The following is a 26,093-nucleotide window of genomic DNA, read 5'->3' as shown; positions in this document are numbered from 1 at the left end:
TAACAAATCTTTGTTAGTTCATTTTCTGAATATAGGAACTCACTGATGAAGATGTGTCTGTTTTTCCCAAGATAAATTGAAATGTAATTACCCTATCATTTAATCTACACACAAAAAAGCTACAGCTTTTAAAAGATTCTTCAAGGTTTCCACTAACTATGATCCCAATTTTCATTCACACACAGACCTCCTGACCTTGAAATGCTTCTCATTTCTACTAGAAAATAAACACATTTTCTGTTTCCATATACTGACACCTTCCGTTTTGTTTTGGTTTGTTTTTTTTTTAATGAAGGAACTGAAAATTAAAAAAGTAAGTGGGATAATTCTCAGATACCATCTCTTTTTGTCTGAAAGCAACAGAATTTACACCAGGGAAAGGACAGAACAAGAATTTAAACAGTTCTGGAAGGTTTTGGGTTAGGAGGGGAAGCTGTCAAAGTTAATCAACTACAAATCAGTGTTTAAGAAATTCTTCCTCTGCTGAAACAAAGAACACAAGCTGAGGGCAGACCTAGTTCTAAGCAATTTGTAGGAGGCTTGAGTAGCCCGATCCTCACAATTTAAGCACTGAATTTTAAATTGTATATCCAGCCACTTGAGTGGAACCCAGAATTTTGAACCTGTGAATAACCTACTATGAAATTGTCCTTTGCAATAGCGCTCTTAAGGGATATACACGGAAGTGATGCAGGAAACACAGCTAAGATAAATGCTTTGAAATGTTTTCAGACTAGTAGCTATCTGCATATTCTTGAGCTGCGGAGGTTCTGTAACTTCAACTTAAGCTCTATGACTATGGGACAATCTGGGGACATTTTATGTAGAGTTCAAGCTGCCGTATAATTTCCTGAAGGTGAAGGATAGATGGTGCTCTCAGACTTTCAGAATAGGCAATCTGACTTGGTCACAACAAAATGCTCTGAGAATGGTCCACAAGGTAGACAAGCAACCAGAACTAGTGCCACAACCCAGGAAATCTTCCAGACCAGAAGGTTTTACACTGGCTCTTCTCCTGAGCCAGAGGGGAAATCCAAAAACTGATTGGTTTTGCCTTGCTCTCACTGAGGCTCTGCACTATTCATTCAGGTGCTTGACAGAAGTATCTCTTGGAGTCTTTTGTACCCATGAAAAGGAAGACAAGAAACTTAGAAAGGCCTGTAGATGTGGGCCATGGCCATCAACTGCTACTGTTTTCTTTTTAACACCACGAATGGCCTAACTATAGGAGGGAAGATTCCTGCAGAAAAATGTCCTCACTGCTAAGCACTGAGGATTAACAGATAACTTATTTCTTTAGTGTATACACAAAACTGTAAGAAATCAGAGGCAATTTCTGAACCATGATCTTTTTCAGCCTGGGAAACCAAGTGTCCAGACCAATATATTTAAGGAATCTGAAGAACCTGTTCTTTGGGAGAATGCTAATAAGAGGCCATTTTTTGTCCTGATTGAAGTATTTCTAATAGTATTATTACAAAAGACAGCAAATATTTTATTTTCTTAAAAGTATGAACTGAAATAAGTAGGATAGAATATGGTCATAGAATCACAGAATCATAGAATCATTTAGATTGGAAAAGACCCTTGGGATCATTGAGTCCAACCATCGACTCCACTCTACAAAGTTCTCCCCTGCACCATATCCCTTAACACCATATCTAAATGAGTCTTAAACACATTGGTGTTTAAGATGGTGACTCCACCACCTCCCTGAGCAGCCTATTCCTTTCAAGTAGTTGTAGAAAGTGATGAGGTCTCCCCTCAGCCTCCTCTTCCTCAAACTAAACAGTCCCAGCTCCTTCAATCGCTCCTCATAAGATTTATTCTCCAGGCCCTTCACCAGCTTCGTTGCCCTCCTCTGCACTCGCTCCAGCACCTCAATATCTCTCTCATATTGAGGTGCCCAAAACTGGACACAATACTCAAGGTGTGGCCTCACCAGTGCTGAGTACAGGGGGACAATCACCTCCTTCCATCTGCTGGTCACACGCAAGCCAGGATGCCGTTGGCTTTCTTGGCCACCTGGGCACACTGCTGGCTCATGTTCAGCCGCTTGTCAATGAGAACCCCCAGGTCCTTTTCTGCCAGGCAGCTCTCCAGCCACACTTCCCCAAGGCTGTAGCGATGCATGGGGTTGTTGTGGCCCAAGTGCAGGACCTGGCACGTGGCCTTGTTGAACCTCATACCGTTAGCATTGGCCCATCGATCCAATCTATCCAAGTAGTTTCTGTTAGCAGATACTACTGTTAGCATTCTGATCATAAGTAGTTTCTGTTAGCATTTGGTACGGAAGGTTTCCTGCCATGCTTGCTTGGGAGCAGGAATGTTATCCCAATAACGGTCGGCAAGACAATTTCTCAGGGTGAAAGGCTGATTCAAACAGTGTACCTAATACAGGGATGTGGAGTCTATCACAAGCGACAGTAGTGGAGGAATTTCCAAAGGACTAATTGACCCATCACTCCTGGTGCCTTTGATACTCTCAGAGCATTTTGTTGCAACCAAGTTACAATTGACAAAACAGGTGAAAATGAGGCCTTTAGTTAATAACTCGCACTTTTTTCTATGAGGAAAATACTGTGAAATATCAGCTAAACTCAGTGCCAGCCCTGAACTGAATCAAAGAATATATATCTATATTTTACAGTTTCAGACTTGTATAACTGTTATTACAATTAGATAGTGTTAGACTCTCAGAAGGAAAATATTGATTTTTAGCAAGGCCAGGTGCTCCATAGTGAATAGTCAGTTTGGGGTGGAATTACTGCAGCAAAAGCTTACAGATTTAGCTCAGAAAATTCTAAGAGTTCAGCTGTTGCTTGCAGAAATCTAGTTTGGGAAGCAGTGAAGCGTTATTGCAGCCTGTAGTTTTAAAATGCAAAATATTTACCACAAGCATTGCAGAGATGAAAAGAAAGAAGCTTCTCTGTAGAGGCCTCTGCAAACTCTCATGCAATTTATAAAAGATTACAGTATTTTGATCATTAAATTGACAGCCTGAAAAATAGATTCTGACATTCAAACCGCATGCTAAACAAAGACCACCACAGAAGTTCAAAGGCAAAAACACTGTTGGATTTATAACCAACTGATTATTTAAATGCTGTGAAGAAAACGGCTTTATATTTCAATGAGTTCACACAGATTGTCTCAGCCAAAATGCACAAAAAATACTCAGTAAAGGAAGTGCCGTTACATGTGCTGAGAATCCTGGAAAATTCTCCTGGCAGCAGGATTCATTCATTCATTTATTTCCCAAAAATCAGCTTTAAAGACACTAAATAAACAACCTATTACAAAATCCACTGAAGCTAATAAAGTTCCTCCCACTGATGTTTTTGAGTTTCAAATTGATCGAGAGAAAAAAATATCTTGGGAGGGGAAAAGATGAAGACTGCTTTTATATATCCAACTGTGCTCGGAATTTACCATTACCTCAAAACTGCTCTTTTCAACGCTGCAAGGGACTGAATACCCCTAGCTTAATTTACTGGAAACAAAAAGAAAATGTATAGAGTTATTTTCTTTATTTTACAAGTCCAACTAGTTTCAGGGAAGATACTTGATAAAGAAGCCCTAAACTTTAAGATCTATCCAGACACAGATTTCTCCACTGTGGAGGAAGAAGACAAACGGCAAAGGGCAGTATAGTTGAGTCTGTGATGTACCACTTGTGTGGGCATGCCTGGAGGATGGGTTCATGGCTCCTGTGAACCTGTATCCCTTTTTGACCCCAACTAGGGGGCCCAGATTAAACCCATAGGTACTTTTCATGAATAGTGTCAGATTTAATTCTGGTTTCTGTTGAAGCTGGATTTGCTGTATTTGAACCTAATTTATGAAATAACATACTACTGCGTATGAGAAGGGCACAAAATGACCACTCTGCTTCTACCTGTGAGAGCTCACAAGCACTGCCACCTTCATACCTACATTCCAGCAGGAAACCTGATAGTAGTCCTCACTCTGAAATGTTAACTTCTGTACAACTGGCCAGACTAGAGTGTTTTAAGTGAGCCACACGATACATTATGGATAACAATCATTATGAATTTGGTACTCTTTCTGGTACATGACTTTCTGAATGCTGACGCTGATTTTCAGAGGATGTGTTTACTCGGGCCATCTACTCAGCTGATCTCAGTCAACAGAGCTCCTTGAAGTCGATGATACTAAGTTAAAATATATCAGCTGAGGATCCCGGTTTAGGGTTTTTTTAGATGTTACATAATACCTTTAACTCATTTTTTGTTTGAGACTACATAGGATCAATCTCTTCCAAAGAGATGTTTCTGGACTGTGTTTTATAGTTTTTTATATGTCTCTATTTGGGTTTTTGTTTTGTTTTGTTTTTCCTAGGCTTTTGAAAAAGGAAGAAAATTTTATTTTTATCCCTCGTTCTCGTGAAGAGCTTCCAGAAAACTTTCCAAAGGAAATTCCTGGGATCTGTTACTTCCTCGAGGTCAAAAGTGGTCAGAAGGCGCCAAAACCCTCCATCACATCTGCCAGAGTGAGAAAGGTTTCTTACAACATTGGCACCATGTTCCTCCGGGAGACTAGCCTATGAGGCCTGCTGCAGATCAAAGACTCGTCCAAAAAGCACAAGCCCAGAACTGGGTCATGACAAGGGAGTTGGAGGTTCTTTCTATTTCACTGCCTTGTTCTGAACAAGCAGTAAAAGCTCCATGTAATATCAGGCAATAATAATTTTAAAAGGTGGGTGACTGCTGTCAGTAAACAAAGCAGAGATAGCGAAAAAGAATTAAACGTACTTCCACTTCCAGAGGAATTTCTTTCATAAACTTCAGTCTGGCCCCTCTATGACAAACAAACAAAAAAAACCCAAAACAAAACAAAAGAAAACCCCAACTCTCAAATTAGAGGTTGGTTTTGTTTTGCGCAGAAAGGATGATGGTTCTCTGTAGATTTGCACCAGCTAAGCAGAATTGAGAGTCAGTTCTGATTATGCATTCCTACATTTAATGTGTTCTTCAGTAAGGTAATGATGTTTTTTAACTTTATGAGCAAACATTTCATACATATACTGTAGACCTGTTGTAACCTTCCTGGCAGGAGGAATTATAATTCAACACAAATATTGTAGGAATTTTACCTATTTTTATACATATTTCACTTTCTGGATAATAACATTCCACATACTGTAAGCTGAGCGGGCTTAGATAGCTTTTCAGAAGAAGCTACTGTATATTTCATACATTCTACCTATCAAACCTTATTGTTATACAAGTGGGAAGAAGTCATTTTTTGACTTTTTTGGCAACAAAAATATCAATATTCTACAGAAAAAAAGCACTTTGATAAATCTCTTTACCTGATGTTTATGCTAAAGCTTTAGATGAGCATTGTCTTTCAGTATTTGTCCTACAGTGCTGTGTTTCCAGTCCTTCCAGGACAATGCAAAGTGTAGATCAATGTGTTGACAAACAGAAAAGTTCTGTTCAGTGGAGCTTGTTTCCCACTAAATTATCAGCCAAACTGATTTTTGGTAGGAGTCCTGGACTTTTTTACAAAAAAAAAGATCTTGTGAAAACTTATTCTGAGGAATTCCAGCAGACGCTGGAAGCTCTCTGGATACTGGTTTTCTAGATTTTTTTAATAGAACTTCTGCTCCTACACCAGTTTGATTGTTGGAAATCCTATCTGTTATTAATGATGCTCATCTGAAAATTTCCTCTACTGCTGGATTAGAAGGTCCCGTGCTTTATCTAATGTACTGAAAACACTGAAAAGGGGAAGGCAATACTTTCCCAGGTTTAATGCAAATGGCAGTTCAAGATTTAGATGAGTCCATGTAATTTTTTTTAAAAAAAGGCCAATTCTTTGCTGTTGAAAATTAGTCTAGCTTTATTGTCTTCAACGAATCCAATTGAAACAAGATCTGTATCTTTCCCCTAATAGGCATGTTTGCAGGCATTGTTTATTTCTCAGGTTTTCCTTTTCAAAAATAATGTCAGTCAGTTTTCCTCTGCAGGTGTACTGTCTTTACAGTTGTACCGAAGTGGGCTGATGTCGTTCTGCTCTTGCAGATTGTTAGTTATCACTTGTGCGGTGATTATGAAGTGGCTTAGCTTTACGTGGGCCTGATCAAAGCTCACTGAAATCCGTGGTAAGAGTCTTAACAGCGATAGGAAGCATGAGAAGCTCTGAATTCCTATAATCCAGACCAGAAATTAGAGTATACTTATCTATTTAGTAGTCATAACTTGAGGCACTTTTTGAAAACAAGTAAATAACTTCCACCACATGTCAAAATTATCCAGTTAGATCTTTCTGTGGAGGGAATGATAGTTCTGTATTTCTCCCCTTTGACCAGTAGCCCATGTTAGAGTGGGAACAAGTCAGCGTGGCACCACTAGCCTGTACTGAACATGTTTCAGGCTTCCTTTCCATGAAGCCTTTCTGGATGAGAAAGGACTATCTTGAATCTATACAGACTTCAGCATGTAGAGGACATCTGAATTTATTATGCAGGTGTGTTGTTTTTCTTGCCTGAAGAGAGTAGAGGTATGGGAATTAGACCAGAAACTTACTTAAATGGAAATTCCCTCACTTTCTAGAGGAACACTGAGGTTAAAGATTTCTTCCATTAGTATTAGAGCATCCTTGGGATTGGAGGTGTTAATCTTTTATCTTCCTTGATAAAAAGCATCTGCAGCTCTACTATTTGAAAAATGACTTAACAAAAACTGCTTGAGCTTGAGGTTGCAGAATTTCCATCCAAACTACAGATCTGAGAATTTGCCAAGTTTTAGCCTATAGCCATTAGTTTGCACATACACAGGATGTAGCATGCATCCTTTTCCTGGAACACCAGGGAGACATGCAAGAATCATAAACGGAGCAAAGTTCACATTTCACCACTGGAAGAGGAACACCACTTCCTAGATAATAAAGCTGTGGTTTTGATGTCATTACCTAGTGCCCTAGAATGAATATTTTTCAAATAGCTATCAATAGATTGAAATTTTGTTCTGACTTCACTGACACATCCTCATTGTTCAGTAGGTGCTGATGTCAGAGTACCAATCTCTCTGGCCAAACTCTTTTTCTCTTCTCACCAGCCGTAGTCTTGTGTGAGGAGAACAAACAGAGGTACAGACCAAAAGCTTGTAGCTCAATAGCTTCTCTCTCACATTTGCCAATAGGAAATGTCTAGGTTAATTCTGTGGCTAATCTTGGTAGATCTATGGAAACATTTTCATGAAAAATGACAGATAAATGCTAATTCTACTGGCAAATTGGAGAAGAAATCTAAAAAAAATCCTATCAATCACCATCCTCATCCTCTCAAGAGACTGTTTATTCTATAAGGAAATTTATAATCACAGAGATCAGTGCATAAACTGAAAATTGGTGTCGGCATCACCATGGAGACAATGACTGTGTTTGCAAATAAGTCATCTATCTCCCCAAATTAGAGTAGATTTACTGTATAAGAATATACAGTGTCTGTTTTTTATAAGCTTGTGTAAAGGTAACATGTCCAGAACTTCAGCACTGATGCTAAGTATTGTGTTACTTGTTTCTGTGTTATAACAAGGCAAGTTAATAAAAAAGTGTGGGCTTTATAGGGACATTTTTCTATCTCAGTGTGAGAAAAGTGTAAAACAAATCCTTAGCACTGTTTAACTTAGCAGTTGCATCTGCTGCCTTTAATATTAAAGTCGTGAGTTTATTTTCTTCGACACCTTTATGAAGTGAAATTAAATTTATTATAAAGGTTGATGCTGTGAAGTCCATTAGATGGTAGTCAGACTCAACATTTCTTCGACAACACTTAGGTTTAGAGATAGGGAAAACTTTCTCATTTGCCTGGCATTGCTTTTAGAAATAAAAAGGTTCTCAGAGTTTTTACACCTTGGCATGATGAAGTGGAGAGGTTAGAGTATGCAGAAATCACAGAGTTGGAATTTTCTTCTAATATTTTCTTCCTGTAAAACAGATGATCTTTTGTTCCTCTGATTAAGGATTTACATGCCTATGTTTCTTCCCTTAGCTGCAAATTGCAACATTTGCTGTCTTGAGTTTCTGTATGAAACAAATCCACCCCCTCTGAAGACGGAGGGAGGAGACTGACTGAATATTACCTGTTCAGGGAAAAGGAAGGATGATGTAAGGATCCTATCTGGGGTCATTGGTCTCTGCCGCAAACTTGTTCTATGCAGCTTCCCTCTGCTCCAGGTTCAGAGACCAGACACCGCGGAATGATGACAGAGGGAAACCCAGTGGCCAACTTCTTGTACAAAACTCATGAGGCCTAAATAAACAGAGGCAACAGTCAGTCCCCCAGAGCACTTTTTACAGATCTTCTGTCAGATTTTTCCATCTGCTTGAAGCTCCCCATCACACAGGCTCTTCTGTGATCTGGTGCATAGAGATCAGGAACTCAAAGCAAGAAGGAAATAGTGATGGAAGTGGTAGAATGGTGGATAAATTTTGTTCTACATCACTCTGGTAATATCTGTCATTCAAAGACAAAAGCCTCTGCATGGGAGAATTGCTGCTAAACCAGGACTCTCAAAGTGTGGTTTTCTTGCAGGATCCCACAGGATATTTCTTTTTTAATTCCAAAGAGCCAATAGTCATTAACTGTGGTTGTGGTTTTGGCTTCACTTCACATTCCCACAGCTAGTTTCAGATCTGAGTCTGTTTGGAAATGCATTTTGGAGCCTGGAAACATGCCTCTGCAAACAGAAATCCAAAGCCGTTAAAACCTTGGAAATCTTGTATGGGAATTTCCTATTCTGAAGAAGAAATCCTTGTAGTTGACTCATTAGCAGGTCCTGCTGCAGTTCATGTGTGTCCCTATGCCATTTCACATTGCTGTCTCCTCCTTACACCCAACAGTGATGTCAGGTGTATAAACACCTTTTCTTTGTTTTCTGTTAACGTCCCTCTTTCATTTTTTTCTGTATAAATCAAGCAGTGACGAACCATGACATGTTGCATGCATTTAAAACTATCATAGCACTGCACTGAGGCTTGAACTCTGCTAACTGGTTTCACATTGTATATTTCTGCCTCTGAATAGATCTTTCTCCCGGACAATTTAAAAATGAAGGGAAAAAAAACCAAACCAAACACACAAAACTGCTGTGTTGAATGGCAAATGAGTATGAAACCAGTTGTGGGGCAAGTTTAGCTGCTGGACAGCTTTCAGATTCTTCAGCTGCCACAAGCTGTTACACGCTTCATGCAAACTGTCCAGCCAAGAAGTCTGTAATCCAACAGCAGCATTGCAAATCTGTGGCATTTTCTGGGTTTTCCTCTTGCAGTCTCAGGCCACCACCTCACCTCTGCTGAGCACTCAGAGCTCGCTGAGGAGAGCCAACTCCCCGTCCTGATGCAGTCTCAGAGATTCTGGCTTCATTTTTTGGGTTCTGTCTGATCTTTTGCAAAATTATACAAGTGTAATATTGGAAATAGCAACATGCTGAAATTAGCAACGAAACAAGAAGCATAAAAAAGCTTGTCAAACTCAGAAACGGTTGATTCCCTTCCTTTAAGGTAATACATTATTCATTGCATTTTACTGGGATTGAGGATGCCAGTGACAGCAGAGGCTGTAGATGAACTGAAGATGCTGAGTGTGCAGGAGACTCAAGAGGCAGGAGCTGATCACTCGCTGCTACTGTTCATAGTTCCATCACCTTGCATGCTATCTCCTGCTCTAGGTCATGCTTCTGCTCTTCAAAAGTCCTCTGCTTTCCTTCCTTTAGCACACTGTATGTGACATAGATAGTGAGTAATTCCTCTTACTGTTCTTATTTGCATCTGTTGTTGACATGGCTGCTTGTATCTAAAGAATAACTGGGATTAAAGGGCTGATCTTACTCTTCTTTGCAGCAAACACAAAACCGCTACAGTGACACAGCAGGCACTCACATCCTTAGAGAGGGAGAAGACTGCAGTCAAGTTGTCACTGGTGGATTTGGGTGGAGACGTCAGTACGTTGGGAGTCCATGGCATGTTATAGCAGCCTTCCAGTACCTGAAGGGGCCTACAAGAAAGCTGGGGAGGGGCTGTTTGCAAGGGCATGTAGCGATAGGACGAGGGGGAATGGCTTTAAACTAGAGCAGGGTAGGTTTAGATTAGACATTAGGAAGAAGTTCTTTACAATGAGGGTGGTGAGACACTGGCCCAGGTTGCCCAGAGAGGTGGTGGAGGCCCCATCCCTGGAGACGTTCAAGGCCAGGCTTGATGAGGCTCTGAGCAACCTGATCTAGTTGAAGATGTCCCTGCTTACTGCAGGGGGGTTGGACTAGATGACCTTTAAAGGTCCCTTCCAACCCAACACATTCTATGATTCTATGTTTTTAGTTTTCCCAAGCACCAAATTTATCCATGCAGCTAGGAGTTTCTCCTTAACAATGTTATTAATTTGCAATGCATGAGCAGCCTTACAACAAAACTCTGTAAACTGTTTAACCTCATATACATGATTGATCTTTTGTGGCTTGGTTATTAATCATGCATGAAAGCAAGCAAAACAGTGAAACTGGGGAATGTAACAATTCAGCCATAGGTAACAGATCATTCACCTCTGCAGATGCTTACTTGTTCCTGTGGCTTAGAAAGGCTGACCTCCAGTTGTCTGTGGTCCAGGTTAGTATCACTGTGTCACTATAGCAACAAAATGGCCTCTGAAATGCAGCATGAGGCATCTCAGTCTGCTTCCCTCTGGGCTGGGGTTCACATTAGAGGGGCCAATGTAGTAAGTGATGCAAAGTAGCAACTTCGCTGGCAGCCTTAACAAAAGGATCAATGGAGGCAGATGTTAAAGCAGCTGTTTGCTCCTGGGATTGTAGTTTCCAAAGGCAGAGTGAGGCTGAACATGTTTTATTTTGGACAAAAAGAGAAGACACAGGATTTCAGAGAAACAAGTGTCTTCCCTGCTTTGTGGCTAGCAGGGAGGCAGCAGAGTGCAAGGGCATCAAGAGGGACACGCTGGCTGCCTCGGCTGCAGGATGCTTGCTTCTGCCTTCAGCTCTCTGGACCACTCGGGCTATAGCATTCCAAGAATCAAGTGTCCTCTGCAGACTGGGGAACAGGTAAGTGCTTCAGGCACTTGTCCCCTCTGTTCTAGACAGTGTAAGGCTGCCTAAATCTCTGAGTGTGCTTAACTTTCTCAGTGACCACAGATGACGAACTTACTTAGACTAGACATCTATTCTTTAAGATGGCCAAGATAAGTGAGATTGATCCCACTGAATTAAAGTCTTTCTAGCCCAAGTGCTGCATCTCAAACCTTTTAGTCTATGCTGCTTTTCCCAGTTTTGCATTGTCCAAAATAAATTGAATCTAACTAAGTGGCAGAGGGATAGATAAGCATATTCCAGGATAAATAAAGGTTTGATACGGTAGCCATGGTGACTGTCAAGCACAGGGGCTACTGCAGTTCTGGAAATCTCTTCCTTCTGATGTCTGAACCCTTTACATATGATATCAGCACTGCCAGTCACAACTTCTGGATGCCATTAGGACTGTGATTTAGAAAAGCTTTTGAGCTCCTAGCCCAATTATGCAAAACCTCTGTGCCACCTTCATCTGAACTGTATGCCAGAATGCCTACATTAACCATGTAAGTTATCCTGTAGTTAAGATGGTATTAAAATATGTAAGTTCTAAAGGGCAGAGACATAGTTGCCAGGTTATCATTAACACACATTTTTTGTGCTTTTGTAAATTTGTAGGCCCGAAATTAACATTACATTAGCAGAAGGTGTTACATTGAGCTACTTGGTTTTTAGATAATTATTCCCTAGCAATACTGTCTAATGACCACTCCTGAAGCAATAAGTAGAGCCATGATAATCTATTCTGTGTAGATTCTTCTACAACACCTATCACCTTAACAAACCACCTTTTAGCAGAACATTAAATGTCAGAATAATACCATGTATTGTTTGTCCTTCCATCGTCTTCCCCAGGGGACAAGAGTATGTAGTGGAATCATTTGATTTTGTGACGTGTTGTCTTTTTGTTAGTTGTCTAAAAATATATTTTGCTACTTAAATAAGGAAGAGCAAAATCAGAACTGTAGATGAGGATTAGAAAAGAGTTTTAGTTGTAAACAGAATATCGTAAAGACTGTCCACTGAGTAAGACTGGTCTCCCATCCTAGAAACAACAGTACCAGTAATATATGTAAAATATGTCCAGGAATGATAAATGTGAGCAATAAAACAGACAGGTATATATAATGGATAACTTCTGCTTTATAAACAACAGTAAACAGAGAGGAGGAATACTGTTTAATCCATTTTGGCATTTGTTTATTACCAGTATAACTCTAAGGTATTATTTTTCCTTCCCTAACGAGACTGGAACATACTGTTAAATCAATATCAGAGTTTCTGAGATTATTGCAGAAGAACATGATTAGGAATAAATAATTATCAAGGAGAGTTTTTTTTTAAAGTGAGTCATTGCTTGAGAGAACAGATCATATGGAAAAAATAAGAAAGGCGTGTACACATGTATATATTTTAGAAGTTTCTGTGGCATTTCTGATTGGTTAAAATCATTTTGAAACTGTACACTTAAACCACAGCTGCTTAGTTAAGGTTATTTGCATTTGCTAAGAAGGAGGAGGTAAAATTTTTAAAGTCACATAAGGGACATAGTTCTCAATCCCATTTCTCTCTGCTTAAACACCACCTCTTTCTGTGAAGGTTGAACCTAACTTTGCTGAATGATCCTGAAGTTCTGAATACCTAAATGTGTTTTGGAAATGTGAATTATAAATCCGTATCATTTATGTTCCTTTGAAATGATGTATGAAAGTAAATTCTAACCAGCAGCAAAGGTGCATTTTCCTAGCGCTAACCTGTGCTGTATGATGAAATGTGGAATTGTTTCTAATTTATGCAGTTTTTTACACCTTTTTTTCGAGGTGATGCTCCCAGATGTGTTGCTGTGAGTGTATGAATGCTCTGATCCTCAAAGGGAATAAGGCTCATTACCCACCTTTATAAAGTTCTGAGGGATCCTAAGGGAGAAAGCACTGCCCAGCCAAATCCCTCCAATTTAGCTCATCTACTAAGGGAGTGTCAAGCTGAGCCTAAGATTTACTTTCTCATTACATCTCTACGTCAAGTTGCCAGTGTTTAAATGTGTAAGCATTACTATCCGGAAGCTTCTCACAGGCCCTGCAAGTGTAAACATAAGAAGCCAACAGAGAGAAAGCATCTGAAGGAAGTGAGGTACGTGTGTAGGAGAGAGCTGCTGTACATAGACATGCTGCTGATTCTCAGCTTTCATGTATTTGGAAGTCGGATGACCCAGAGGGTATTCTGGGTATAATGCTAAATGCAAGAAAGTGCTGTACATAATGTCATGAACTCTCAAGGCATTAGGATGAGTTTTATAGTCCATAATCTTTAGAGTTTAGTGGAATTGCATGAGAAATAGACTATTTTCAGAGGAGTGAAAGTTGCTTTGCACTTTAAATAAGAGTTGAATCTCTAGTTGCAGACAAAAATTTTGGGGGAAAAAGAAAGTCTAAAAATTCTAATTGCAAAATGCAAAGAAAAATGTCCCACTTTTTTGTATCATTTGACTTTTCTGGAGGTAGGACTCAGAATTCCTCTAGAAGTTTTGATACTGAATGCAAAACTAGATGTGAAACATTACAGTTGTTTGTAGTTAATTTCAAAGAGAGCAGTATTTCACCAAGAACCTTCTGCAAAAATGCCAAGCAGTTCACGTTAGGTAAGGCCTAGATTTAACTCGGTTTAGAGTGTATTAAGAGATACACTGCATCCCAAAGCAAGGCTTTATATGCGCTTCCTAACATGTGCCAGCATTGTGCCTTTTACTGAAGTCTAAATAAAGCCCAGTCTAGACAGAATTGCCATCCCAAAACATGGCATTTATGTTGCCTCATTAGAATATTAGCACTTCACTAAGTTCCAGCCATTAATGTCTTTGATGCTGGAATATTGCTTATTATTCTTATGTCTTGCTCTGCCCAAGTTGCACTGGGGCCCATTATGCTCTAGAGCACCAAGGGTTTGGGGAACAGCTGCAAGATTGAGTAAAACTCAGCTGACCTAAATTTAGGTATTTAAAAATGATGTCTGGTCTGAGCTAGTCAGGTTGTCTCCCTCTACAGTCAGTGCAGACATCCTGGCATCTCAAAGTACGATCGTTCCTGGGGAAAGTGTTATGGATGAGGTAGAACACTGCCTTAGGTGTGTTCTCTCTCTCCCCAGTGACTGCAGTGTGGAGGTGGAAGCCTAGTTCAGATTTGCTGCCATACTGTAGGTGAGATGAATTCCACTGCTGACAAGAATGAGAGGATGTAATAGGGTAGAACAGCAAATATACATGGAAAGAAACACATCCGGAGCAAGAGCAAGGGGTCCAACCAGAGATTCAAAGGGTTGTGATGGTAAAATTATTAATATTTAAGATTTGAGAGGTCTAGCTAGGAAGTTTATTCTAATTAAAAGAACATTTATTTCAACTAAAAGCTAACAATCTGTGATTGTTTCCAACTCTCCACTTCTGATCTAAGATAATACTGGGGTCCCACTCCTATAGGCTCCACCAAGAGCTGTCTCTCCATACACTGCTTGATTCCTTCTTAGAATAGAGGCAGTTAGCAAGCTATTTGAGTCCATCCCTCCCAGGAATGGATATATGAGTTTCTTAATATTGAAATGATTTTTTTACCTCACCTCTTTCTTTCTTCTGAGACATTATATAGGTTGGTCTCTGCAATCACTTGGGAAAGAACAGGGGAGCAGAGGAGGACATGCTAGCTGAATAGTCTCTCACTGCGATCATAGTTACTAAAGCTTCTGTCTGACCTGTCCTAAATTGTACTTGTGTTGATACTCACTTGAAGTCCCCAGATTCTTCGAGAGGATCTTGGGTCAGGCTCTGAACCAGAGGCGAGTGGGAAGGACCAGGGCTGCCACTCTGCTCTACTGCTCCTGTACTTCTCTATTCTGTTTGCAATTGCCATTCTGATCCTTAGACATGTGTGGTGATTTTCACCGCAGTCCTGGTTAGGGAAGCCATGGGAAAGTTCCCGGGAAGAAGCAATAGTATGCGGTCCTCCACACTGTGAACTGTCGCTCTCTCCAGACAAAAGGAATTAGAAATAGTATTGTCCTCAAGAGCTGAGAAAACTTGCAGATTTTCCATGTACAGTAAACAGTTTCTATAATTACCAGGAAAACAAAACAGAGAGGCAAAGTTGTGCAGCAGGGGCATCCCGTCTCGTACATACTGCTGTGATAATGAAATCCAAACCCTGCAGAATTGGAGGCACATTATTCTCACTTACTTTAAAGGTCAGCTAAGAAGATAATTTCTCGAATGGGCTCATAGCTCTGAGACAACGTAACACTAGTTGTTTCTTCCAACAAATTGCAGTTGTCAGAGAAACTGGATTAGTAGCTCATAGAGCTAAAAATAGACATTATGTGCTTGCCAGAGAAGGATGAATTCAGTAACAGAGGTGAAGGTAAATCAAAATATCGTACCATCTGGACAAAAAGCAGCAAAAAAATACTCAACTCAAAGCAAGTTACCCATAAAATTACATTAAAAATAAGTGGAATCACCAGCTGGAAGAATGACAGAGTTTAGTCTTCTGTTTTATTCACCTTCCAGTTCCACCTTGTGGTTGCTGCTTTATCAGCTGAATCATTTTGACCACAGTCTTTTCAAAGTCATGTACCTTAAGTTAGGAAGTGAAAGTCATTATGTTAAAGCCATTAGTTGAATACTAAAAAAGAAGATACTTTGGCTTAACATTTTTATCTTCTTTGGGGAGGGGAGGATAATTTATTGCTTAACTTATTCAACTGAAAAATAAAAAGTAAACTCTAAAAGCCCAAAACTAGTAAGACAGCTACAGTGAAAGCAACTTTACAAACCTCAGCGTTTTTTTACTATGAAGTGGATAATTATTTTTCATCACATCAAACATTTGCATTTTACATAAGTCTCTGTTATGCTGCGATTTTGCAAATTACTATTACTACTTGCTTGGACTTAAAAAAGAAAAAAAGAAACATTTCTTTATTCTTCATTCTTCTTTAGTTATTTATTTTCTATAGCAGAGCAATTCCACCATACTGCATATGAACGTAAAGGAGCAGTGATCCACTGCAGATAGGAACACTCAGCTTGCCTGGTCAAGGTGAAGAGTTCTGCAAGGTGCAGGTTGGGTCTCAACTGAAGACAGGGCTGGCAGTAGTTGCGTGCAGTTTGTACTATGACGTAAGTTATTCTTTTTACTTTTATATTCAGAACTACGTATAGTTCAGGAGTAATCTTCACTACTTCCTTTAGAAATTCTTTCTGTGGTGTGTCTTTTCTGCGCACCTTTTTTAAAATCTCTGCATTTCAGATCTGAGGCATTGACAAGTGTAGGGTACAAATAATAACTTATGTCAGAAAATCAAATCACTGTGAAAAATATTTGTAAAGTATTTATGCTCAGTGTCTTTTAGATATATCTTATAAGCTAGAGCTGTTTTTACAAATTCTTTCTTGCAGAAGCCTTTGGTCATCATTCTGAGAGGTCAAGAGTAATCTTGATTTTGGGATTTAATTAGCATCAATACCATTTGTCTGGCATTCACTGTGCACCATTAAGACTGCAGTGTTAAGGTTCAGTTGTGAAATAGAAATGTCAGGACAGGCAGCACCAGCAGTTATCTGCATTGCGCATCCTACACATTACGCACACATTTCATGGCATACTTTGTATTTTATAGAACATATGACTCGTTAAATACGTAGAAAAATAGTTAGCAATAAAAAATAAAAAATATGTGGACACTGCCGTGTCTGATCGCTATCTTGAGATATTATGGATCTATTATCATCTATTCTTGGGATTGCTTAGAACCAAATCATGCATCCTTGGCAACCATCCTTGTTTCAGTGAGAGGCATAGTCATCATCATCCCTTTAGTTGACAAATTTCTGTTACAGTAAAGCCCAGAGATTAATAACACTAGAATTTTTTGTCCGAGTAGTCTAAGAGAACTAATACTGTGTTTTTGTGAAAGTGGTGGGGTCCACTGCTAGGATTGACTTTATGTCCCTTCTTGATTTGATTTTAACCTTTCCCGGTTTACTAAAATTCTGCAGTTCCTCGTTGCAGGATTCCACAGTGTTTTGGAGAGGCTGTGTGTAGTCTGGTTGTGCAATCCACTGATGCAACACACAAATGTTAAGCTGTTTTAGCACACCATCCTGGAGAGTCCAACGAGTGTTTCACAGCCACAAATAATCCTTGTATTCTCTTTTCCGTTTTGCTCTGCCCCTATTTCCAACTTTAGAGAATTAACTGAATGCTACTAAAAATCTTCTGGCTATTTATATTTGTGTCAGTGGGATAATTTCATGATTAGGAGGAACTTTTGTGAAACAAGCCAGTGTTATTGGCATGAACTTCGCAGCCCGAGCCCATCAAGTCATAGTTCAATCTCTTCCCAAAGCCTTTGAGAACAAATTGAACTTTGTATGCAATATCTCGCCTAGAAGAACTGATAACAATTTTCCAGTTGTCTGTCACTGTGATCCTGACTCTCCCATCTAATGGAAAACCCATGAAATTCATGAAACCACAAATGGAAAATCTCGTACTTCTGGTACTTGTTCAAAGCTTTCTTCCAGGAGCCTGCTGCAATTCTGAAATTGGTGATTTAACTGGCAGTTCATTCAGGCTCATCTTTGTTTCCTCTGCAGGTAGCTCTAGAGGATGATTAATCATTGATGTTTTAGAGTTGTATCTTTCAACTTTTCCCTTTGATGTCAGTGTTGCCAAAGTGAAATCTGAGGGCTAATTCTTGTCTAAGATGGTCACAAACAGCTCCGATAACAGGGTCAGAAGTGAAGGTAAATTGTAGGTATGAGTAAAAATTTGGATTATTGTAGGAAGGTGGTTCAGATGAAGAACTGAGTTCATGATGCTCAGTTTTAGGAGTGGGAATTTTTAGTGAGTTATAAGCCACGTATTGGTGGTCTGTCATTTACTGAGAGCAGAACAAAGGGAAGGAGCAGTTCAGTGCAGGGCAGTTTTAATCTCAGCTTTATGAATGCTGAGAGTTGATTCCTGGCTTGTTTCAAACTTCTCTGTTTTGCAAGCTGGATAAAAATGATTGATACCCCTACAATGTGACGATTGACCACCTCAAAGTGCACTCCTGTGGAAATGGATCAGTCTCCCCTGGGTGCAAGTGCTTTTTGTGTAATTCTGTAATAGTTTTTTAGTGTGTCATATAAAGCTTCTCTGAAGAGACTTGAACTTCAATTGTACAAGCGTTCTGCACTAGGTAACAAGATTACAACCTTGCACTATCAACAAAGGATGCTTAGCATTAAAATAAGATTAGATGTCATTGAATAATACTAGAGCTCTAACAGTGTTTAGAGCACTGTGATGTTTGTGAACTGAAGTAGTTTGTGTAAAATTTCTTACAGATATGAGGATAATCTAATTAATGACAGTATTTCCATTTTAGTAATATGCAGAGGAGGTAAGGTGGTATCTCTCAATATTTCTGTCAACTTAATGGTTGAGAGATTACTTTTAGTGCTATGTCAATCTGAACATTATTTTAAAACATCAGCCTGCAGTCTGCTGGGAAGGGATGTGGCAGGGAGTTTTACTGTGAGCTAGCATGGGTGGAAAAGCTCAGGAAAGCATATAAGCCAAGATCTCCCCACACTGAAACCAAGGGATTAATTGCAAAATCAAATCTGGTTACTTGTCATAGCTGTTCAGCAAAGGAATCCACCTAACAACAAAAGCAGAGTCCACACAAACTATCACATGCCGCGTTTCAGTTCCTTTATTGGGATTCATTGGGTAGTCTTAGTGGTCTGGAAGTTACAGTAAGTACCTCTGGTTGAAAGTTACTATTTCAGTTATGATTGCTTCCCCAAACCAACTGAATTTATTACTAACCAAAGACTTATTTACTTGAAAACAAAACAATAAAGTTTGGTTCTGTCATTTATGCCTTTGACTGCGAGCAGTTGAAGTGCATAACGTCTGTACAAACCAGGCCTGTGTTGTGTCATTGAGCAAGTTATTCAAGGCTACAGCACCAGTATAACACAGCAGAATTCAGTATTAATCCCTCTATGGGAACATGAGTCTATGTAATAAATTGATGTGCCATATGTGTAGGCCATGGGAAAATTGTGTGTGCAGTGAATTAAAAGCTTTAACATTTGTACTGCTCATCCTATAGCAGAATGTATATCTTGATAGCTGTGACCCTATGAGCTTCTGAAAAAAAAAAAAAAAGTAATCTAAAGTTTATTCTTCTTGTTGTAAAATCACTGTTTTTTGAGTTACTGTTTACACAGGCCTCCATGCAGCACGGGGTCCTTCTCCATATGTTGCTGGGAAATGGAAAAGCAGACGCTATCTGTAAGTCTTGCAGGCTGGAGAGATCAGTGAATGCCTTTCCTGAATCTCCTCCTGATAAGCAGTTTCTTTTTTTTCCGGCAAATGCAAACAGTGCCAATAGCCTGGGCCTTCTTTAGAAGAAGCAATCGTTTGATAGCCTTATTCTGTTAATCTTCTATTGATACTTCTTAATTTTCTCTTTCTTCCTCCTTTTGAGTAGGTTTTCCTGATACAATTCTTGCAAAGTGTAACTGAGGGCAAGCAGTTTGTCTTTTTTACCCTTCCTTTTTCCAAAGCCACTGAAGGTCTCAAACAAGAAGAAAAAACTTTACAAAACTTACGCAGGCATGCTATTAACAGATAGCAGAAGGATAAAACAGCCTTCTAAGAGCACTCCAAATTACCTTTTAATAGCATGCCTGCACTGCGTGGTGACTTCACACCTTGCTTTCGTAGTGTGACCTGCTATAATGGTGTTTGTTACTATGAAGTCCCTTTAGTTTGTCCTAAAAATTTTCTTGTTTGTCACCATATTAGATACCTAAGGTACACTCTATAAGAAAAGCAATATACAATATACTATACATCTTCTATTTCAATGCCTCTAGTTTTAGGCTAGTATTCATATAAATGTTTATAATCAAAATACAGATTTTATTGTTCTTCACAGGACCAAGCAAAGTTTTGCCTTGTCTAAATACTGACAGTTGTCTAAATACTAACAGTAACATTTCTATTCAACAAATGCTCTTTTCTCATGCTTCTAGTTAACTTGTGGTGGGCTCCATCCTACTCTGACTCCCCATTAATGCAGTTGAAAGGGAAAAGTAATGAGCTATTTTAGTGCATGACCTTTGCGCAGTACCTGATTCATAAAGATAAATTGATCCAAAATCTCATTTATGAGTTATTAGTGATCAGCAAAACAACAAAAATCCTTTGAAGTTCGGCTGAGTGAGTTCCGAAGATCTTGCATTGCTTACTCCATTTCTCGGTTTCTTGAGTCATTATAATAGACATATTTGATGAAGCCTTTGCCACGGACACTGGCACCAGCCTTCATAAAAGATTGTTATAACTTCTGCTTCCCATTTTATCTGGAAGTTTACTGTAATGGACAAAATATCTGTATTTAAGAAAAAAACAAACAAACAAACACAACAAAACCAAAACAACATAAATCGTACAGGTTTCCTTCAAGTCAGTGTCCACCTTCTTTGACCTAGTCCTCTGGTAGGAGCTCACGTTAATTCATTTTTGTTTTATTAGTAACACAATACCCAGAAAAAAAAATGCTTCCTCAGAGAAACTACACTGAAGAACATTTTGTTCTTAATTGCGACCAGGATACCTCTGTTACATATTTCAGAACTAAGTCACTGAAGAGGTGATCAAAGTAGACAGAATATTAAGACAAATCCAGAAATTCTACGCACAAGACATGCGTGTACTTAGTTTTAAAAAAATGGTGCAATAGGGAAGATAGCAAGTTTTTTCCTCCCTCCCCCTCTCTTTATACTTTGCTGATACACCTAAGGGTTGCTGATAAAATATTTGTTTCTTCGCCCGCATGCTCTCATTTGAAGTCAATAGATCTTCAAATCAAAAAGAGTTACATTGCCACAAATGTAGCTCAGTCACTGGGTTAAACTGACAGAGCTTGGTTTTCTAAGCGCTGCAATAACATGATAAGAGAAGTACCAGTTCAGTTGCACTGCCAGGTGCTCAAGATACCATCCAGACTGCATTTATTATTACCCTCTCATCTGTTAAAATGGAAAAAAAAATAGTTTAAGTCTGTGTCTTTGCATTGTTTGAGTTCTCATATGTTGCGACTGCATCTGGTAGTACGTTGCAAACTTGCCTTCCCATGGTACTGCATGAAAGAGTAGCTGCTTCATCACTTTTCTGATACCTTTTTGTGTCTGTTCATCTGTCTGGAATTTTTTGACATCTCTTCAACAATGTCAATAGCTCTGATTGGGCTGACCGATGTCTGGAAATCCTGGTAAAAAGGCCACACCAAACATGTGCAGAACAATTCTGTATCTCAGGGGAGAAAGAGTTTTGTATGGATATGTTGGATTTACTGTGAGGGGCAGACCAGCTTTGCAAGTGCACTGGGCCCGTCTCACGCCGTAGAGTGGATGTGTGTAGGCACAACACGTGTTGACACGTTGCTCAGCTAGCGCAGACACACGGTCCTGTGTTTCAGTCTGGCAAACACTAAGATAAAACGTGGAAGTTGCAGCATTTGGAATTTCAGATGGCAGGAGCACGTCATTGGTACCACATACTCTCTGTTGTTTCATGAAAAATGTCTGGAACAATAAAGAAAGAGAAAGAAAAAAAAAGAAAGATAGGTGAAGGGGATTGTGAGCTAGAGCTCATTTGTCAAATTCATGTTCTCTTAAACCTCGCCACATGTGGAACTAAGGCCATTCAAATACAGTGGTCAGCATTGATCATCCATCTCACAGGAGTCGTATCTGAGTTTCCATAGGTAAATTTTATACTGAGTAGCTATAATACTGCCATGGGGCGGGAGGTGACTGTCCTTTTTAATAACCATTGTTTAAAGATTTGTTGCTGAAATGGTCAATACCCAAATACCCTTTTGGGACTCAGCAAGTAGGGTTCACTTTCCGTCAAGGTTTTGTGTTAGGAACTACAAATGTTATTGTGAATCAGGATTGATCTGTGGCGGTCCTAGGCCTTCACAAGTAAAGCAGATCGTTACAGCACAGTCAAAACCTTGGTCAGTACTGCCATGCCAGGAACACAGTGTTCTGAACAATTACCGACTTCCTACCTCCTGATAATCCTTGCAAAGCAAAAACATGTGACTCCTAGTATGGCTAATAGGAGTCTTTGGCCTAAAAGTCTGCAAAGAGCATTGAAACTGTATCCCACACTCCTTGCTGTACAAAACCATCAGTGGTCCGATTCTGCAAGTGTTATATTTGATGGGTAAAGCTCAGTCCCTAAACAGAATCATAATCCGGCACGTCGATGTGTGACACATTCCATGTAGGAACAAGACGGCACTTTCCCCTGACCTGCGTTTGGATTTAAAGCTTAGTTACACGGGCCATCTAGGCTGCGGTCCTGCGTGTGCTCAAGTGAACAGGTAGCTTAAAGGACGCGGGGGCCTCCTGCAAAGTGTGCTCTGGCCAGGTCTTCTGCAAACATTGTGAGCAAGGGTGGCGGGACTGTGGCCATACCTCATCAGGTGGTTGTAGATGGGAGGCGCACACCCAGTATCTAATGCAGCATTTCAGATATCTAAGGACTTATTTTTCCATACATTCTACATGCATTCCTACATATTTTATGAATCAGGTCTGTGATCAGTGTTTTGAACAACTTGTTTGCTGCGGTTTCATGGGGTTACTATCTTTTCGGTTTGCAATGTAAATAATATTGTACATCTGCTATTTTATGATACAAATGCCATGTGAATTGCTTATTTTTAAGACGTTATAGCTCTGTTATAGTTTATTTACAATGCCATCTTACAGTATTGGTTTAATATACAATGTATCTGTATGGCATGAATTAAATTGCTTATATTTTACAATGTCAAATATTTTATTTTTGTTTTCTAAAATAACTACATTTCATCCTATGCAGTTTCATAAATATTTCTTAAGCGGCTCATTATGTCTGGAAATATTGCTTCCTCTCCAGTAGTGCAGGCATAAGAACCAGTATTCCTCATCAAAGTCATCAAATAGATCATCTAGAATTTCAGATTAGAAATATATGTACAAATGTGTAAGCATTTATAGTTAATCAGAACATCTATTATATCTTCCTTGCTTTTCATGTAACGATACATTTTAATCATTTTGTATACTTTTTATTTGTAATTATTTGTGAGTCATACACAGTGTAAATAACATGTTTCATTATGCAAGATTTCTAGGTATTCAAGATTACAAAAAAGGTGAATTTGTATATGAAAAGAAATTGACAGTAGATTGGAATGACATAAAATAAAGTGGTGATGACTATGTTCTATTTATACTGTTCATTTCCAAATTGTCTGTTAAAGAAAAAACATTTCATTTGCCTTTTAATGTCCAACCAGTTATTTACAGTATATTTACATCAATAAATCATGCAAAAGTCTATTAAAAGTCATAATCAATCATTGAAATTTTCCTTTTTCTGTTGGCAGCTTACCTATGGAGAGCAGAATTAATATATACTAAAACCCAGTTCAGTGGAAACAGTCCAAAAAATCTATGAAGATATTTGTGGAAAAGAACTTCTTTGCACTCCTAGCTCTCAAACCTCACCTTAGACAACAAATCCAAATGTAATATTAAAAAGAAAACTAATAAAATACATTATAACAGAATGCTAGATGCTTAAATACACATTGTGTGTATCCCTTGATAAGTAAGCACTGTTTTTTATGAACAGTTCATGAACCTTATTCATTTCATGAACCTTACTAAAGCTTTTGTTCTTGACTGAACTTTTGGAGTTTTGAGGCAGAGATGCTTAAGAAATTTAACAGATTGTTGCAAAGAAAATGTCTGTTCTGGGTGATACTATAATGGCCAGTTTCTTCCAGTGATAGTTCAGTTTTCGGTCCTGTAAAACAACAGAGCAGAACCAGATTTCAGTCGTGGATAACAGAGATAGAAAATGGGTGACATTACAATGAAATATCGACACTAGCTCATTGCTACCAACGCAAGAACAAAGGACGCTGGCATGCTGTAACGTCATCAGCCTTACAAATGCTGCTTGTGTTGCCCATTTTTTCATTCCTTCTTCATCTTCTCTATATCCCCAACTGAGAACATGACTCATTCTGCTCTGCTATTTTTTACAGGAGACCATTGACTGGAATTGGTTGCAATATTTTTCTGTGGAATGTGTTACTGGGAGAAAAAGGAGTTTCATTTTGTTCAAAATGTTGGCAGGGGAGTTTGATTCTGACATTTCAGTACCAAATGTGCTTGGCTTTTGTGTGGCTGAAGCTAAAGCTAAGGACGGCCTAACCTATCCTAAAATTTCAGGGATTTTTGCCCTTGACACAGCTGGTTTTATGTCTAGTGTACATTTTCCAAGAATGAGACTGATAATTTGCCTTTTCCTGTCTTCAAAATTATTCCAGAAAATTATTCTGGAATGTTTAGGTGGGAATTTGAATAACTCTGGTATGTGGTAGTCAGTTCTGAGTAGATTTGGGAATACTGTGTGTTAGGAAATTATGAAAAAGATAATTCTCAGAGTCTTTTTAGCTGGGATAGTTGCTCTTCTGTTAACATAACACTGTATTTTGAGATCTCAATTTGTCCAATAAAGCTCATTTATGTGACTGTATAAATGTAAGGAATGCCTTCAGCTTAACACCCATATGCAGTCTAGGTAATTCCAGCACAGAAGGATACAATAAGAAGAAAAAGGGTACAGACAAGGACAACAATTATGAAAGCTGTTGCATATCTTCCAGAATGGAATTAAATGGGCAAGAATTGCCCAGGTTTGAAAAGACATGACTATGATGAAGATCTCTGAATACTATGGTGAAAGGGGACAGAAAATGATTGTTCCATGCTTCTTAGAATGCCAGAATTGGAGGGTATTTAATGAGGTTACAGGCAGCAGATTAACAAGTAATGCGAGAGAAAGTACTTTTTTTCATAGAGTGTGTAATCAAATTGTGGCTTTCAGTGCCAACAGAACATTTCGGAGACTAAAATAGAAGCAATTAGAAAAGCTGATGGAGGGCAGATTCATCATCTGATTTCAAACATGTTGAACTGCATGCAGTTGTCAGCTCAGGAAGCCACTAAGCCTTTCTTGCAGGAATCTGGGGGGGTGTATCAACCAGAGGTCTCAGAATACTTTGTTGTGCTCGATATTGTTGCAGACGAGTTTTTGGGTAGATGGACCTTTCAAGAAAAAGTCCAGGTTTATATTCTTATATGGGAGACACTGGAAGAAGAGAGTCCAGGATGATCCACATGCTGCGGGAAGAACGGGAGGAAGAGAATTTGAAAGTCATACCAGCACCAGGAGGAGATAATGTAAGGTACCGGATTGTTAAAAACTATACATGGATTGGACATCAGAGTTGGTCTGGTGGAAAAGAGGTGGGCTGTGTTCTGCGAACAAACATACAAGGTAAGGATTTTACTCTGAGAAGGATATTGGCTGGAGCAGGAAAGGCCATCTGGTGATTCTTCATATGGGGACAAATCAAAAAGGTAGATTTCTGCTGAAATGTCTCAGCACAAACAAGTCTCATGTGATCTTTCACAGAATTCTCCCTGTTCCTAGGAAGGAAAACACATGTAAACCACGAAATGAAGACCCAACGATGGGCCAAGATTGGTTTTACAAGAAAGGCTTGAGGGTCTTTCATCATCATGACAGGGAAAACGCTCCATTGTGTGTTGGCTCTACCCGAGTACCTGGAGCACAGGCGTTGCAGGTTTAAGTTTGTTAATAAGGTTTAAGACATTGTTAATAATAGCTTTAAGCAAAAAGGATTAAGTTTTCTTACATGTAATATCTCTCCCTGATATCTCTACAGAGGCAGAGAAAATTAGTTAATAATAGTGAATAAGGGAGCTATTCATGTAGGTCTACACAGACAAGTGCTTTTCTCCACTCTGCATATATGAGCATATCACATACTTTAATTCTGTTTTAT

At 39.1% G+C, this 26,093-nt stretch overlaps 1 protein-coding gene across 1 annotated transcript in view; it reads left to right on the top strand.

The window, feature by feature from the left end:
- The window catches only part of GUCY1A2 (guanylate cyclase 1 soluble subunit alpha 2), a 184,475-nt gene extending 159,803 nt beyond the window's left edge, over positions 1-24,672 (top strand). Inside the window, exon 8 of the mRNA XM_063330286.1 lies at positions 4,363-24,672. Within this exon, the coding sequence (XP_063186356.1) occupies positions 4,363-4,570 (208 nt within the window). The 3' untranslated portion in view covers positions 4,571-24,672. The remainder of the gene's footprint in view (positions 1-4,362) is intronic.
- The last annotated feature ends 1,421 nt before the right edge of the window (positions 24,673-26,093 follow it).

Source organism: Chroicocephalus ridibundus, chromosome 1, assembly GCF_963924245.1.
Source record: "Chroicocephalus ridibundus chromosome 1, bChrRid1.1, whole genome shotgun sequence".
NCBI classification, from domain to species: domain Eukaryota; kingdom Metazoa; phylum Chordata; class Aves; order Charadriiformes; family Laridae; genus Chroicocephalus; species Chroicocephalus ridibundus.
The sequence above is the reverse complement of the archived record's forward strand: the minus strand, read 5'-3'. Positions and strand labels throughout refer to the sequence as shown.